At 43.3% G+C, this 16,137-nt stretch overlaps 2 protein-coding genes across 2 annotated transcripts in view; one reads left to right on the forward strand and one right to left on the reverse strand.

The window, feature by feature from the left end:
- Positions 1-1,848: 1,848 nt before the first annotated feature.
- On the forward strand, positions 1,849-6,276 carry gtpbp10 (GTP-binding protein 10 (putative)). Its single transcript, XM_079240453.1, has 10 exons — positions 1,849-1,970; positions 2,932-3,125; positions 3,208-3,299; positions 3,389-3,533; positions 3,620-3,693; positions 3,778-3,830; positions 3,927-4,034; positions 4,154-4,231; positions 4,368-4,491; positions 4,973-6,276. The coding sequence occupies exons 1-10, from the start codon at positions 1,938-1,940 to the stop codon at positions 5,182-5,184; spliced, it is 1,113 nt and encodes a 370-aa protein (XP_079096579.1). The 5' UTR covers positions 1,849-1,937; the 3' UTR covers positions 5,185-6,276.
- Positions 6,277-8,444: 2,168 nt separating this feature from the next.
- Positions 8,445-16,137, reverse strand: part of adam22 (ADAM metallopeptidase domain 22) — a gene marked incomplete at its 5' end in the record, with an annotated part of 63,896 nt that continues 56,203 nt past the window's right edge. The window contains one exon of the mRNA XM_079240448.1: positions 8,445-8,800. Within this exon, the coding sequence (XP_079096574.1) occupies positions 8,662-8,800 (139 nt within the window). The 3' untranslated portion in view covers positions 8,445-8,661. The remainder of the gene's footprint in view (positions 8,801-16,137) is intronic.

Consider the following 16,137-nt stretch of genomic DNA (forward strand, 5'->3'; position numbering starts at 1 on the left):
ATAATAATAATAATAATAATAACAATAATGATAATAATAATAATAATTAATAAACAGTGTAAGTTTTAGTATTTGGCAGTTCATTCCACCATGATGCATTCACAAATGAAAGCAGTTGTATTGAGATGATGTCCATGAGAAGAAGCTGAGGTCCAAAATGAGCACAAGTCTGTATTAGAATTACATTGTGATATTGAGATATTCCTCCGTAGGCAGCATCAGCTACATTAATTTGATTTTAACAGCCATAGCTAGTAGAGTTTTTGTTTGTTTGTTTTTTGTTTGATCAAATACCTAAGATGATTTTGAGTTTTGAGATAGCTTTATGGGTTTTACTGACCAATGCATGCTGACAGACCTGCTTGAGGACCATTGCAGTGGTGAAGCTGAGAGAAGACCTGGCCTACAAGAGCTGTAGCCTACAGTTTATGGTTGTAGCTCATCTCGCAGGAATTACAGTTAGTTACGCAGGGTATTTGTAGGATTTGTAATTGTACTAAAAGTTTTCCAGTAGTCAAAAATCTTTCTCACTGTTAAATGGAGGACTCCAAATTGTTTAGAAATTGCCTAATAACTTTCCTCAGATTAACGAGCACCAACAATTGCTTCGGTAACTGCTGATGAATTTCCTCCTTAGCATTGCTTTGAGTTCTGTATTCTCCACACCAGCAAATTGCCAATACTTCTGTCCTTTATAGACCATGCTTGCTGATAAACAGCATAATAAAATGTCGTTGATAAGCAGCATCTTGCTGCTACCTATAAATTAATGCAGAAGCAGGGAGGATGCAGTGTTCTGTAAATTACACCTACATGATGGCTTGGGTAAATATTGACAGTGTATGATTTATGTAATATATGTATTTGTATTGTTAAATCTGTAACAATATAAAACTAGTTTTAAAACTTGCAAGAGTGAATTAGTTTTTCTCTTTTAAATTTCAAGTCCTGATTTGTAAAACCCTAGATATTAAAGACAGTTTCTAATTTTCCATATGACTGTAACAATTTTAAGATCTTTATCAGAATATTTTGCATAAAAACAGCCTTTAATATGTATTTTTGTCTTGCATTGCACGCCTAATTGTTTTTCAATTGTTTACTGATTTAATCTTTCAACGTTCATCCCCTTTAGTCAAGTCAGCATAATTTAATTTATGCTGCATTCTTGGGTTATTCAATTGAACAATATTGTCTCTAGAAGGCAGCTGACACGATTTCAGAATGTTTTTCTGTAGTCAGACTTGTTAAGAATAGATTTCCTTCAAGCTGCCTTTCTTTTATAAAACATTAAAGAGCCCACCACATATAGATTTTTTTATTATCTTTGCTGCTGTTAATACTCACTCTTTTCTGTATATTAGTTTCTTCTTGTTCAATTGGCCAGACCTTTCAACCCATAATGTTTCTTTTAGGCCTTGTGCTTTCTAAGCTAGACTGAAGTGGTAGTAAAATTACACAGTTCTGTCTTTGGATTGGCCAGAACTCCATCGGAGGCCCTGAAAAGGAAAGGGTTTATTTCATGGTGTTGCTAATCAGGGAACCCACAGGAGCAATAATAATTATGCAGTAATTGTTTTATATCATGTCTTCACCAACAGGTATATCAAAGATTCAGCAACATAAATAGTTTGTTTTCCTGAATTTGCAGGACATACTATGATAATATAATGTGGAAAGCAAAACAAAAGTATACACAGGACATGTGGATTACTGTTATTGCTTGGCAGCTCTTATACCAGAAATAGTAAAGGGTTAAACAACAGTGATGTTTTGTCCAAGCGCGATGCCAATGATAGGTTGCTATAAGCCCCGCCCTTCATCTCATTGTCCAATCAACAGAGAGAACTTACTACTTCCGGTCCTACATGCTAACGCATGACTGCTAGCGTTAGTTAAGACCACAAACAATAAAGTGGCCATTAACGCCACTGAAAATGGTTCACATTAGTAGAATCTGTTTTCGGAAGGTAAGCACCCATGTAGTCTTGCGATATGAAAATAAATAATCGTGCAGCATGGTTTAATAATATTTGACATTAGCTTGAAAGCTAGTGTGACAGGGTACACTACAGCTATGTGTAAGCTAGCTTCACATCCAAATGTTTACAGACTCATCAAAACATACGGACAGTCAAGATGGTGTAACTATACTGGATTCAGAATGTCATCTAAACTGGGGAAATGTACACTCATGCTCTGTCAGTGTACACAGGGTGAAATGATGTCCAACCTGACACCAAAGTCAGGTTTTTTGTACTCTACCGTCACTGAACTGGGGAAAAACAAGACCAGTCAGATCAATAATTTGTTCATTGTCCAATTAGTCATTGAAAAGGTTCCAACATAATAATTCAGAATGTAGATCTGACATCCTGATGGAAAGTCTAGAAACAGTACACCTACTGAACACATTGGTATAAGTCATTAAATTTATGCGGATCCCAACACACTATGGAATAACTGGTTAATGAGATGTCAGACAAGACTGCAAAGAAGGTAAATTAAGGTAGTGTAGTTTCCTGGATCATCCATTTTATCAAGAGGAAAATAAAGGGGCAACATTTCCAGGCGATGTGCAGACTCGGACAGTTTGGGTTTGATGTGAGCAGAAGTAAATATGGCTGCATTATCAAAGTGTCAGATGAACCAGATGATGAGACACCAGGTGGAGTAGTGCACTTGAGAAATCATGTAGAAAGGCTTACAAGTTGCAGAAACAAAAAGAACAGGATTTAAATGCAGCAGTATCTATCTGGATGATACACTCGTGCAGATGAGAACATCTTATTTATCCCCGTCACTTCTTTCATTGTTTAATGCCGACATATGCCTTTCTTTAACTGTTTATTCACATGTGTCGTACCAAACTGTACCTGGATGCATTTTTAAATGTCTTCAAAGTCAGATGTGCTTCTTGCCTGCTTACAGTATGGAAACTTTGTGGACAACCTCCGGCTTTTTGTCCGAGGAGGCAGCGGTGGCATGGGTATGCCCCGACTTGGGGGACAAGGAGGGAATGGTGGAGATGTTTGGGTGGTGGCAAAAAAGGACATGAGTTTGAAGAGGATCAAGGACAAATACCCACATAAACGTTTCATTGGTGGAACTGGAGGCAACAGCAGGTTGATGTCTTTAAACACCACTTTGACTTTAAACATTTAGTGGCATCCATTAAACTTGTCAGGAATTTATTTTCATCAACAGTGTGCGCGCTATTAAGGGAGAGAAAGGGGAGGACAAGGAGGTATTGGCTCCTGTCGGCATCACCGTCACCACTGATGATGGCATAATACTTGGTTTGTGAAAAAGAAAGTTATTTACCACTTTTTTGGTATCATGTATTGTGTAAGTCTTCTCCCTTTTTCTCAATCCTTATTCTCCCAAGGTGAGTTGAATGTAGAGGGAGATCGTGTGATAGTGGCTAAAGGAGGGTCTGGAGGTTCTCTCTCCTCTGATTTCCAGCCCAAGAAAGGCCAGGCGAAACACATCAGGCTGGACCTGAAACTTATTGCTGACCTGGGCCTTCTGGGGTGAGGAAAGAAAATCTTCCAAACAAACTGGTTTCAACATGTAATTTTACTTGAGTGTTTGATTGTGTATGTTGACTTTTCATCAGGTTCCCAAATGCAGGAAAGTCATCTCTCCTAACAGCCTTGTCTAATGCCACACCACAGATTGCCAGCTATGCTTGTAAGAATGTAATGACGCAACTTTGTCTCTCTAAGCTTGATGACACGGATCTTTTTCACCTATTTCTGGAACCTTGCTTTATAGTCACAACTATGAGGCCTGAGATCGGCAAACTGATGTATCCAGACTATAAACAGGTTTGGGAATGTATATTAGTGTCTGTAGCATAATATGTTGCTTTTAATCAGCGTCTTAACATATCTTTTTTTTAACTTTTTTTTTTTTTTGGGTAGATCTCTGTAGCTGACCTCCCAGGGTTAATCGAGGGAGCTCACCTTAACAAAGGCATGGGCCACAAGTTCCTAAAGCACGTGGAAAGGACAAAGCAGCTGTTATTTGTGGTGTGTTGAAGCATTAAAACTCAGATGTGACACTTGAACACGTTTGTGTGTGATCAGTATAATTAACTCAGAGAAAGCCTGTGATAAATAAGTTCACTTTGATTCTGTTCTAATTGTAGGTGGATGTTTGCGGTTTCCAGCTGGCAAGTAAAACACCGTTTAGGTCGGCCTTTGAAGCTGTGCAACTCCTTACCAAGGTCAGTGTGATGCTGTGAAATGTTTCAGTTAAATTATTCTAATAGAAATATCACTCATAAACAATAAGGCATTTAATCTCATTCTGTACTTTCTCATTTCTCTTACTTCCTCTTTGATCCTCCTCTCCTTATGAAGGAGTTGGAGTTGTACAAAGAGGAGCTGGTGACAAAGACTGCATTACTGGTGGTGAATAAGATGGACCTGCCTGATGCCGAGGAAAAACTAGAAGAGTTGAAAGAACAACTTCAAAACCCAGAAGGTGAATTTGAAGGTTTTGACTCTTTTGTGTATTAGTGGATTTATTTTCTACAGATATAACAGGGAAGAAAAACTTGTGTCGAGGGATAGATAGTTGACACAGCATATAAGGATTGTAGAAATATCTCATGTGTATCACTGAGATTGATGTAAATTTAATCAGCTTAATTTTGAGATTGTCAGATAATGCTGTAAAAATATTGTGCCATTTTCTGGTGAAGTTTTACAGGTTCATAAGTATTCTGCAAAGAGGTTTGTTTGATACACACTTGAAATCAGACATTTGTTTTCCTTGTAGATATTTTGATTAAAAAAAAAAAAACAACAGTAGTAAGAGTTATAAATGGAAAGTATGTCAAGACAAAGAAAAGAAAGATTTGTAACCTTTTGTGTCAAATAGGGTTTTTAACAAGACACCAATGCTGTAGACTTGTGTGTCTTCTAAATTTTTAACATCATTTCTATTACTTTACCCACTGCAGAGTTTTTTAACTTGCTGCCTGACAACATGATACCAAAGAACTATATGACCTTCAGACATGTAGTTCCTGTTTCCACTATCACTGGATTTGGCATCGACCATCTGAAAAGCTGCATTCGACAGTCTCTTGATGAAGACACCATCATGGAAACCAGTGCCATCCATCAAGAAAAGCTGCAGGCACTGCGTTACAACTTGGACAAATGTTTGTAAGACACTTAAGTGAGACCCACAGATGACAGTTTTCCTTTCTGTTGTGACGATCTTTCCTTAGAGGACAATCTGTGACATCGTGGCAACAGAAGCCAGCCAGCCGACAGAAAACCTGGATTTTCTTTTTGTAGTTGAAAAATATTGAACGCATAATCAGGGTCTTAACTGATGCAAGACCTGTCTTTATTTAAAGCTGTGAAATGTTCATGATACTATGAACTATGAACAGTTTGATACATTTGTCTATAAGATTCTGGCCATGTGGGGAGAGTAGTAGTTTCAGCTGTTGTGCCAACTACACAATATGATGCAGAACATTTGTTTTTCTGTTTCATATAGCTACTCAAGGATTATATTTTTATTTGTGTGAATTTAGGGACCCTGCGGTACACTCTGGGAACTCAACATCGGGATCCTGCGTCAGTGAAGTATTTGTATTAGTGTGAAGTTAGAAAAAATGTCAACACTGACAGATGTTGATGAAAGTTTTATTTTATATTAAATATATTACAATACTGAATGATTAAGAGGGAAAAAAAATATGTGGGTTGATTTTTGCATCAATAGTCTATACAGCATACAGGCAAAAAAAGGACAGAAAACGGACAACTGTAGTGTTTAAATTGGTACATAAGTTTCCTGGAGTTGAGGGCTAATGAGTCTGGCAGGATGGGAGCACATGGCTGAGACTCTACAGCTGGTGTGCTCATAGTACATGGATACATTCAAGTTACTGACCAAAGTCGGAGCCCAACAGCTCATTTGTGGAGATATTTGCCAGAGTGGTCCTGTCAGGGTCAGTCCAAAAAGCAATGTGTTCAGGCAAATACAACAGACGTGTTTGGAGGACTGGCAACTCCACAATCTACATGAACCCATCCCATGTACAATGTCCAGGACCCCAGGATGAAAGCCTTGCTGGAGGACAGCATTATGTTAAAAACAGCTGAAAAATTATGCTCAAATCAGCCTGGAGAAGCCCAGGCAAGAGACTGGAGCAAAACTTAGATCCAGAGCACAAACAAAAGCTCTGGTTGAAGGCAAATAATGAGCCTGTACAGATCTCATTTAAAACGTAAAACATACCTTAGATCATACAGGTCAACACAAGCTAAAGAACAAAAAAACATGCCTAGCATGTCTCCATTCAAACTCATCACATATAATTACAATAATGCACTTAATTACTTTTTTGAATAGTTGCTGTACATAAAATGCTGAGAAAGTGTTACAAAGGTATGTATGTAAAAAAAAAAAAAAAAAAAAAAAAGTACAAATCGCATTATTAGCCTGGTAGTGTGAGAGGTCATTTTACCTATACAGTTCTAATGCATACAGGAATTACAAATGTAAAAGTGTCCACAGTGGAACAAAAAACAGTAAAATTAAAACTTGAGGCTTTAAGACAACAGTTTCTACACAAGGTAGAGCAATGAGTTATAACTGTACAGGGAACTTGTTGTTGGGAAGTGGGATTCATCACCGAGACCTCAACCTTAAATGAGCTGCACTGGTGTGACAGTACATCGCTCTGATCATTTCGAACCCTGTGACTTCCTGCCACAAATTCATACCACTGTGCAGTAGTCTACGTTACACAAACCTATTAAGACCAAATAAATAGGTAATGAGGGTAAAATCTTTCAGTGACACGCTCATTTCCTGTCATGGACTCTCAAATAGCCGACCAGATATGTTACTTAAATTTGATATAGAACTGTCATGCTGTTGGTCTTTACAAGCTCAAACAGCAAGCACTGTACAGCATAATTAATCATTTACAAGGCTAAATATCTCAATCATCACAGCTAAATCCAAAATGCACATTTAAATGACAAATTTCAGATTTTCTTCGTTTGGTTTTACCACATTCATCTCTTCACAAGCTGCCACTGTGAAAACAGCAGAGCTCTGGTCTCAAACACCCCAATGGAAAATCTGTGGAAACGCATCTGCTCAGTGTCATTGGGAAATTTCCAAAAATCACAAGTGACAAGTCGCACATCTGTAGTTACAACAAACACATCTCAATCCATTCACTTCACTCAGAAATGGTACGGAAACTATTTAAACTTAACTAAATGCTCATTTAAAAACTATCTGAGAAAAACCTTAACGTGCTGCAGTCAACTGTTCAGGACGTCTTTCTCACAGCAGTGGATGAAAATAGTGCTAGGATGTTAAAAAAAAAAAAAGAAAAACACATTCTGTTGTGCGTAGAGAAAACTATGGAGGTCAAAGTCAACGAAGAGGAAAACCCGAGGGAGAAGCAATATGGACAAAAAAATAGAAACCTTTACAGAAAAATGACTGCAGGGTCTTTACATTTATCTACAGACATCCGCCTCTGTCCACAGCACAGTTCAGCAGAATAAAAAAGAGCAGAGTTTGCTCTTGTGGTTTTGTCTTTCAAAAACATACTCTGTGTGTATTTTACTGTACATATTTATACACACACCAGCAAACTGAGGGGAGGGTGAGAAGAGGTCAGGTTGGGTACGAGATATGGGGTTTTGGGCTATAACTGGTATTACAAGAAGATTTATTTTCAGTGGAAAGAAAGCTTTAAACCTACAGAAGGTATGAGAAACACTGCCCCCTCGCATGCTTTCCTTTCAACATCAGACCACTGCTCTTTTGTTCTTTTCAGTAGGAGGCGGCTGCTGATAAACAGGGTTGTCTCATGCATACAGTGTTGGACTTTCTACAGTGATTCACGTGCATCAAAAAGGATCTGACAAAAATCCATCAGTGCAGAGTAATGCAATGGCTTGCTCCTGGCGTTTCCATTCCCTTTAGACAGGAGGTTGAACGCTTTGGGGCTATGGCGTAGGGAGTGCTGAGAAACATATGCATGGATGTGTTGGGGGGGGGGGGGGGGGATTGGGGGGGGGCAGAGTGTTAGGTGTTTCCTGTCCCATTTGTGAAGCTTGAGCAGCCGGGAACAGCTCGGTCTGAGTTCAAGCTGTTCTGGAGCAAATGCAGAGCTGGTTTCTCTGCGTCGCCTTGTAGAGATGCCATTTGGCAAGACAGCCTCGAAAACACTCGTACACACTAACTCAAACAGACCTGTCTACTTCCAGTCCAGTGGGGGCTCTATCTCTTTAGAAGCTTAGAGTCTATTTTATTTCATTTTGTGTTTTCCGTTCATAGTAAAGGAGACACGTGTAGTTCTTGGAGGGGAGACTGGACAAGGCTGCTCTTATATTGACGTCTCCCACAGCTGGAAACAGAAGAAGGGAAGAGGGCAAAGAGGAAATAAAGACATTTTTAAATGTTAGTTTCCTGTTGTACATTTTGACTTCCCCTTGACTTCCTGTAAAAGTCTGAGACATTGAACTGACATTTCTTATTAGACTGCTCAGGTCAGATTTATCAATCTGATACTTTGTAGTGACACACCTCTGGTTGTGTATACCAGAGTGGAGTACATGTGATCATGGTCACATCAGTTAGTCGTGCTCTAACCAAGAGTTTTTAAGTGATACTTGCCCTGGCACTCTGCCTGTTGGCTTTTCTCTGGTCATCAGGGAGCGGGGGCATAGGGTACGGGTACCTTCTGCTGGATGCAATTGATCCTGTTGAGGAAGTGGGAGACTTTGCCGGGGACAGTGTCCTGAGGAAAAAGGGGAGATGACATTGTGAAACTATCTCTTTTTGTTGTTGTGTTCAGCCTGCGAAGGGACGAGATGGTCAAAGACACAGATTTATAAATAAATTAGGTTAGACAGGAACGTTGTGCTAATGTTAGATCTGTGACTTTGGCCAACATCCTCCTCGACCTGCTCCAGTTCTTTGGGTTTCAACTTTTTTGAGAAGTTGCTCCTAAAAACTCTTTGTTGCTCATAAAGAGCAAAATGAAATAACTAATACTTGACTTTTAAGAGCAACCCTTATGCACCGTCGTTCCCAGTAACGATGTGGGCACAGTTAGTTTCCTGCAACTCACAGAAAGCACCAACACACAGGTAGCAAGGATTAGCAGAAATGTACCTTTAGCCATGCTGAAAGTAGCAGGCTGCTAAAGGAAACCTCTGCTGTCAGCAGTCTAATGTGTTGATCTGTGCGTATAGATACTGGAAGCAGTGAGTATAGTAAAGTGACTGGAACAGCAGACCAGACCGGAGCTGGGAAAGAACAGCACACAGTGATGCTTAAAGGTTCTGAGTAAAGTCTCTGCATGAATGTGACCTGAACCATGATCAGATTTGGGATAGAACTATATTCGTAATGCATTTATTAAGGAAAATAGTCTAACATTTCATATCACTGGGTGGCAAATGTATGTGAACTTCGAGTTTCAGGAGTCAATTTGAGGCTAAACATTATGCTGGTTGCTTATAACTCTCTCTCTTGTGCGATACATGGGTCATACAAGACTCTGGATAGCTGAAGTCGAGAGTCTTCAGAGGTGGCAACAGCAGTTTGCTGCGGAAAGCGTGGAAAAACAAGAACTAGTGACAAACTAGAACCTGGATTCTTCTTGGTATTATAGAGATTTGTGTGGAGAAATGAAAACATCATCTGTAAAATATTGTGGTGGTTTGCTGTATCTCCTGAAACAATACTGAATTACACTGGTAATTTGTAAAGGAAAAGGTTAGGACATAGGAAGAAAGCCTAAGCTAAAGACTGAGGGGGTCATACAGCAAAGCAACAACCCACTGTTTTACCAAAGAACGCCGATGAGGGAATAAAAATAGTTTTGAAAGTGCAACAATTTTAAACTTTTTTTTCAAAATATATTTCATTTATTTATTTATTTCTGCTGTTGCAATTATTACTTTGTTACTGATGGTAAAACTGTGACACTTTCTGGTTAGATCCTCTCAGGATGTTGTGTCCTGCACGTTGACTGATTTGTGTAAACTGTGTATGTGTGTGGATTATGTCCTGTCCTTCACTGTGACATGTCTGTAAATCAAATTACCACTTGGTAATAAATAAAGTTTTCAGAATCTGAATCTGAAGATCCTTAATCTAATGCTGCTCTATATGGACAAAATCTGAGCAGAGAGCTGATAAACTTTGTGCACAAAGGTTCACACACCAAACACTAAAAGTGAAAGTTCACACTCTCCATTCACTGATATGCAATAGAAGGTTTTAATTTGGTTCCCTTTGTCTACCTTTTGGACTTCTGAATCCGATGATGTTTTGGGTCATATTCATGCAGAAATGAAGGAACTCTTATACTTAAATTTTTTAAGGCACCACTGAGGATCAGAAGGAGAGCCTTTCCCTTGTGCAGCAGCTTGTACATATACACTAGCTGCACGTTTGTGTCAAAAAAAAAATAAAAAAATATTGGATTGGCCAAAGTACTAGAGAGAGTGGAGTGCAGTGTCCAGGGGTATTTTTCCCCCCAAATAAATCTGTATATTAATTCCCATTTTTAAACTTCCAAAAAAGGAGTATATTAAATGATTCATGAAAATATTTTCTTTGAACAGCTTCTGCAGCGCAGAAGGTCATATAGGTCTGTCAGATTGGTACACTTTGACTTGGAAACATAAACAAGGACTCTGAAAACATTTTCTGCATTTTTAGGAAGGTGTCTGATCAGTTGCAGATTTATCCTGCAACTTGGTGATTGTCTTTTCGGGTGGCATGTGTCTCATTTGAATAATTATACCAGTGGCCTTCTACAGTTCCAACAGGAGTACTTTGTGTTAATTAACAAAAATAGGTCTAATAATTTAAAAAAAGGCATTTATACATTTTTCTAAAAGCGGACTTCCTGACGTACATCTCCATGTCTCCCCATTCTTTTGCTCCATTTCCATCCTTGAATAGATGTAACACAGGAAGGGTAAGGGGCACGCTCCTGTGCACAGTGAAGGTCTATAGACTCCAGTACATATTTAGTGTTCAGCCTGCAGGCTTGCTTGTTGCCAAGAGAAGCTGTTTGTGATTATCTATAGACCTTGGACATGATTGGAGAATTGGCCCATTATCCGTCACATCAGCACAGTGATGATGTCAGAGCAGCACCCAAAATATCTGCCACAGCAATGACATCACACTGATGCGCATGAGGTCACCGGGTTGACACACAACACTGAACATGCAGAAGTAACAAGAGACTCAGCGAGGAGGGGAGAGCAAAGAAAGGAGGTTGGAAAATTTGGAGTAAAAAGAAAAAAGACTGCATTATGGCACTGGCAGTTAAAAAAAAATAAAATTTATTTTGCATCAATGCAGAGAAACAGAAAATAAAATAGCAGCTGTTTAAATGGAAAATTATTCTTCACTGACATTGGTAAATTAAAATGTGTATATAAATCATAGAAAATATTCCCTAAGCCTTAGTCTGAACTCAGTTCTAAATCATTTTAAGGAGACCAAATTTAAAGCTTTAGTGGAAAAAGAATGGATCTGCCTTTAATACTACTCTTCAATCCAAAATCAAACCAAACATAAGGGAGATTTACACAAGCATGTAGGATATGGGACATGTTCTGAGATAATACCTAAGAATAGGTCCATGAGTGTTTTTATTCACATCTTCTACCCATTTAGTTACATCATAAAACTCTGTTTTGGAGCGAGGGGTTAAATACCTGTAGGGAGGGGAGGGGGTGGGAGGGGGTATTAATGGACAGACACAACACAAGGTGGGGAGAAGAGAGAAAAGGAAAGAAAAGAATGAAAATCTCCAGAAATAAGCAAGTGATGGGAGGGGAGAGAGGAAGAGGAAATATTTTAGGAAGGCAGAGCAGAGCAAAGATATCCTGAACAAGATGCAATTGAGAAAATGGTGAAGATGGCTGACAGACCTGCGCGTGGTTTCAGATGAAAACAGCGCCACAAACAAACAACTGCGTTGTGTTTTACAGGCTCAGTTGCACATTGGTCGCATCATTCCAAGCAGTCAGCTTTCATCAGTCAGTAACATGCTCATAGTGAGAACAGAGGCACAACAGACAACCTCACGGGCAAAAAAGACCTTCAAGGAAACAACAAACACACATGGCAGGCTGGGAGGCAGCCGATACACACTGTTCATTGTACATTCGCAGTCAGCAGGCATGAATGCAAGCTCTTTATTCCTCGGCTCAGAGTACAGTTTCAAAGGATTAAAAGTAATAGTTCAGACTCACAAGTCAGAAAAGAGCTTCAAGTTCAAAATGAAAATAAAAGATAATCTCATGACCTGTGAGACTCACTGTATTTGATTTGAAGTTTATATTTATTATATACACACATATATATATATAAATAAATTTCGATTTTTTTTTTTTTCATACATTGTCAACAAATCTAATGCAAAGAACAAAACCATCTGAACCATCCATCCATCCATCCATCTTCTGCCGCTTATCCGGGGTCGGGTCGCGGGGGCAGCAGCCTAAGCAGGGAAGCCCAGACTTCCCTCTCCCCAGCCACATTTGCCAACTCTGCGGGGGGGATCCCGAGGCGTTCCCAGGCCAGCCGAGAGATGTAATCCCTCCAGCGTGTCCTGGGTCTTCCCCGGGGTCTCCTCCCAGAGGGACGTGCCTGGAACACCTCACCAGGGAGGCGTCCAGGAGGCATCCTGACCAGATGCCCGAGCCACCTCAACTGGTTCCTCTCGATGCAAAGGAGCAGCGGCTCTACTCTGAGCCCCTCCCGGATGACCGAGCTCCTCACCCTATCTCTAAGGGAGAGCCCGGCCACCCTGCGGAGGAAACTCATTTCAGCCGCCTGTATACGAGATCTCGTTCTTTCGGTCACGACCCACAGCTCATGACCATAGGTGAGGGTAGGAACGTAGATCGACTGATAAATCGAGAGCTTCACCTTCTGGCTCAGCTCCTTCTTCACCACGACAGACCGGCGCAGAGCCCGCATTACTGCAGACGCCGCACCGATCCGTCTGTCGATCTCACGCTCCATCCTTCCCTCACTCGTGAACAAGACCCCGAGATATTTAAACTCCTCCACTTGAGGCAGGACCTGACTCCCGACCCGGAGAGGGCAATCCACCCTATTCCAGCTGAGGACCATGGTCTCAGATTTTGAGGTGCTGATTCCCATCCCAGCCGCTTCACACTCGGCCGCGAATCGCTCAAGCGAGAGCTGGAGATCACGACCAGACGAAGCCAACAGGACCACGTCATCCGCAAAAAGCTGGGACCCAATCCTGAGGCCACCAAGTCGGATCCCCTCAACACCTCGGCTGCGCCTAGAAATTCTGTCCATATAAGTTATGAACAGAATCGGTGATAAAGGGTAGCCTTGGCGGAGTCCAACCCTCACCGGAAACGAATCCGACTTACTACCGGCAATGCGGACCAAGCTCTGACACCTGTCGTACAGGGACCGGACAGCTCGTACAAGGGGGTCCGGTACCCCATACTCCCGGAGTACCCCCCACAGGAGCCCCAGGGGGACACGGTCGAATGCCTTCTCCAGGTCCACAAAGCACATGTAGACTGGTTGGGCAAACTCCCATGCCCCCTCCAGGACCCCAGAGAGGGTATAGAGCTGGTCCACTGTTCCGCGACAAGGACGAAAACCACACTGCTCCTCCTCAATCCGGGATTCGACTATCCGGCGGACCCTCCTCTCCAGGACCCCTGAATAGACCTTACCAGGGAGGCTGAGGAGTGTGATTCCCCTGTAATTGGAACACACCCTCTGGTCCCCCTTCTTAAAAAGGGGGACCACCACCCCAGTCTGCCAATCCAGCGGTACTGCCCCCGATGTCCACGCGATGCTGCAGAGGCGTGTCAGCCAGGACAGCCCCACAGCATCCAGAGCCTTAAGGAACTCCGGGCGGATCTCATCCACCCCCGGGGCCTTGCCGCCAAGGAGCTTTTTGACCACCTCAGCGACTTCAGCCCCAAAGATAGGAGAGTCCACCCCTGAGTCCACCAGCTCTGCTCCCTCATGGGAAGCCGTGTTGGTAGGATTGAGGAGGTCTTCGAAGTATTCCCTCCACCGACCCACAACGTCCCGAGTTGAGGTCAGCAGCTCCCCATCCATCTCCACTGTACACAGTATTGATGGAGCACTGCTTCCCCCCCCTGAGCCGCCGGATGGTGGACCAGAATCTCCTCGAAGCCGTCCGGAAGTCTTTCTCCATGGCCTCGCCGAACTCCTCCCATGCAATGGCAATGGCCGAAGCCGCATGCCGCTTAGCCCGTCGGTACCCATCAGCTGCCTCCAGAGTCCCACAGGCCAAGAAGGCCCGATAGGACTCCTTCTTCAGCTTGACAGCATCCCTCACTGCTGGTGTCCACCAACGAGTCCTGGGATTACCGCCACGACAGGCACCAACGACCTTGCAGCCACAGCTCCGGCTGGCCGCCTCAGCAATAGAGGCACGGAACACAGCCCATTCGGACTCAATGTCCCCCACCTCACCCGGGACATGTTCGAAGCTCTGCTGAAGGTGGGAGTTGAAGCTCGCTCTGACAGGGGACTCAGCCAGACGTTCCCAGCAGACCCTCACAACACGTTTGGGCCTGCCAGCTCTGACCGGCTTCCTCCCCCACCATCTGAGCCAACTCACCACCAGGTGGTGATCAGTTGACAGCTCCGCCCCCCTCTTCACCCGAGTGTCCAAGGCATGTGGCCGCAGGTCCGACGATACGACTACAAAGTCGATCATTGAACTGCGGCCCAGGGAATCCTGATGCCAGGTGTACATATGGACACTCTTATGCTGGAACATGGTGTTCGTTATAGACAATCCATGACGAGCACAGAAGTCCAATAACAAAACACCATTTGGGTTCAGAGGGGGGGGACCATGCCTCCCAATCACTCCCCTCCAGGTCTCACTGTCATTGCCCACGTGAGCATTGAAGTCCCCCAGCAGAACAATGGAGTCCCCAGAAGGAGCACCCTCCAGCACTCCCTCCAAGGACCCCAGAAAGGGTGGGTACTCTGAACTGCTGTTCGGCGCATAAGCACAGACAACAGTCAGGACCCGTCCCCCCACCCGGAGGCGGAGGGAAACTACCCTTTCATCCACCGGGGTAAACCCCAACGTGCAGGCACCAAGCTGGGGGCTGATGAGAATGCCCACACCTGCTCGGCGCCTCTCACCATGAGCAACTCCAGAGTGGAAGAAGGTCCAGCCCCTCTCGAGGGTACTGGTTCCAGAGCCCAAGCCATGCGTCGAGGTGAGTCCAACTATATCTAGTCGGAACCGCTCAACCTCGCGCACAAGCTCAGGCTCCTTCCCCACCAGACAGGTGACGTTCCACGTCCCTAGAGCCAGCTTCTGCAGCCGGGGATCGGACCGCCAGGGTCCCCGCCCCTTGCTGCCGCCCAGCTCACATTGCACCCGACCCCTACGGCTCCTCCCGCAGATGGTGAGCCCACGGGAGGTGGGGCCCATGTAACCCTTTCGGGCTGAGCCCGACCGGGCCCCATGGGCGAAGGCCCGGCCACCAGACGCTCGCTCTCGTACCCCGCCTCCAGGCCTGGCTCCAGAGGGGGGTCCCGGTAACCCGCGTCCGGGCAAGGGAACATTTATGCCCAGGTTTGTCATCGTCATAGGGGTCTATGAGCCGTGCTTGGTCTGGTCCCTCCCCTAGACACCTGTTTGCCATGGGTGACCCTACCAGGGGCATAAAGCCCCCGAAAACATAGCTGCTAGGATCTTCGGGACGCACAAACCCCTCCACCACGATAAGGTGACGGCTCAGGGAGAGGCACCATCTGAACCCGCTCATATATTTGTGTATCCAAAATCTGATCTTGGATATCCATCACTACCAGACTCACTGGTTTCCTGACATAAAGAACATTTTTATTTACCAGTTAACAGCAGTGGCTACCAGCCTACTTTACTTAGTGGCCAAAATGCAATACTTGAAAGACATGGCTTCTCAGCAGATACACTTCAACTCTTCTCTGTGTGGACATGGTCTTGATATCTCCTCAGACCAACAGTATCCACACCTTTTCTAAGACTATTTTATCAGTCAGAAAGTTAGCAGAAAACTCAGCACTGAG

Source organism: Telmatherina bonti (genome assembly GCF_933228915.1).
Source record: "Telmatherina bonti genome assembly, chromosome: 5".
NCBI classification, from domain to species: Eukaryota; Metazoa; Chordata; class Actinopteri; order Atheriniformes; family Telmatherinidae; genus Telmatherina; species Telmatherina bonti.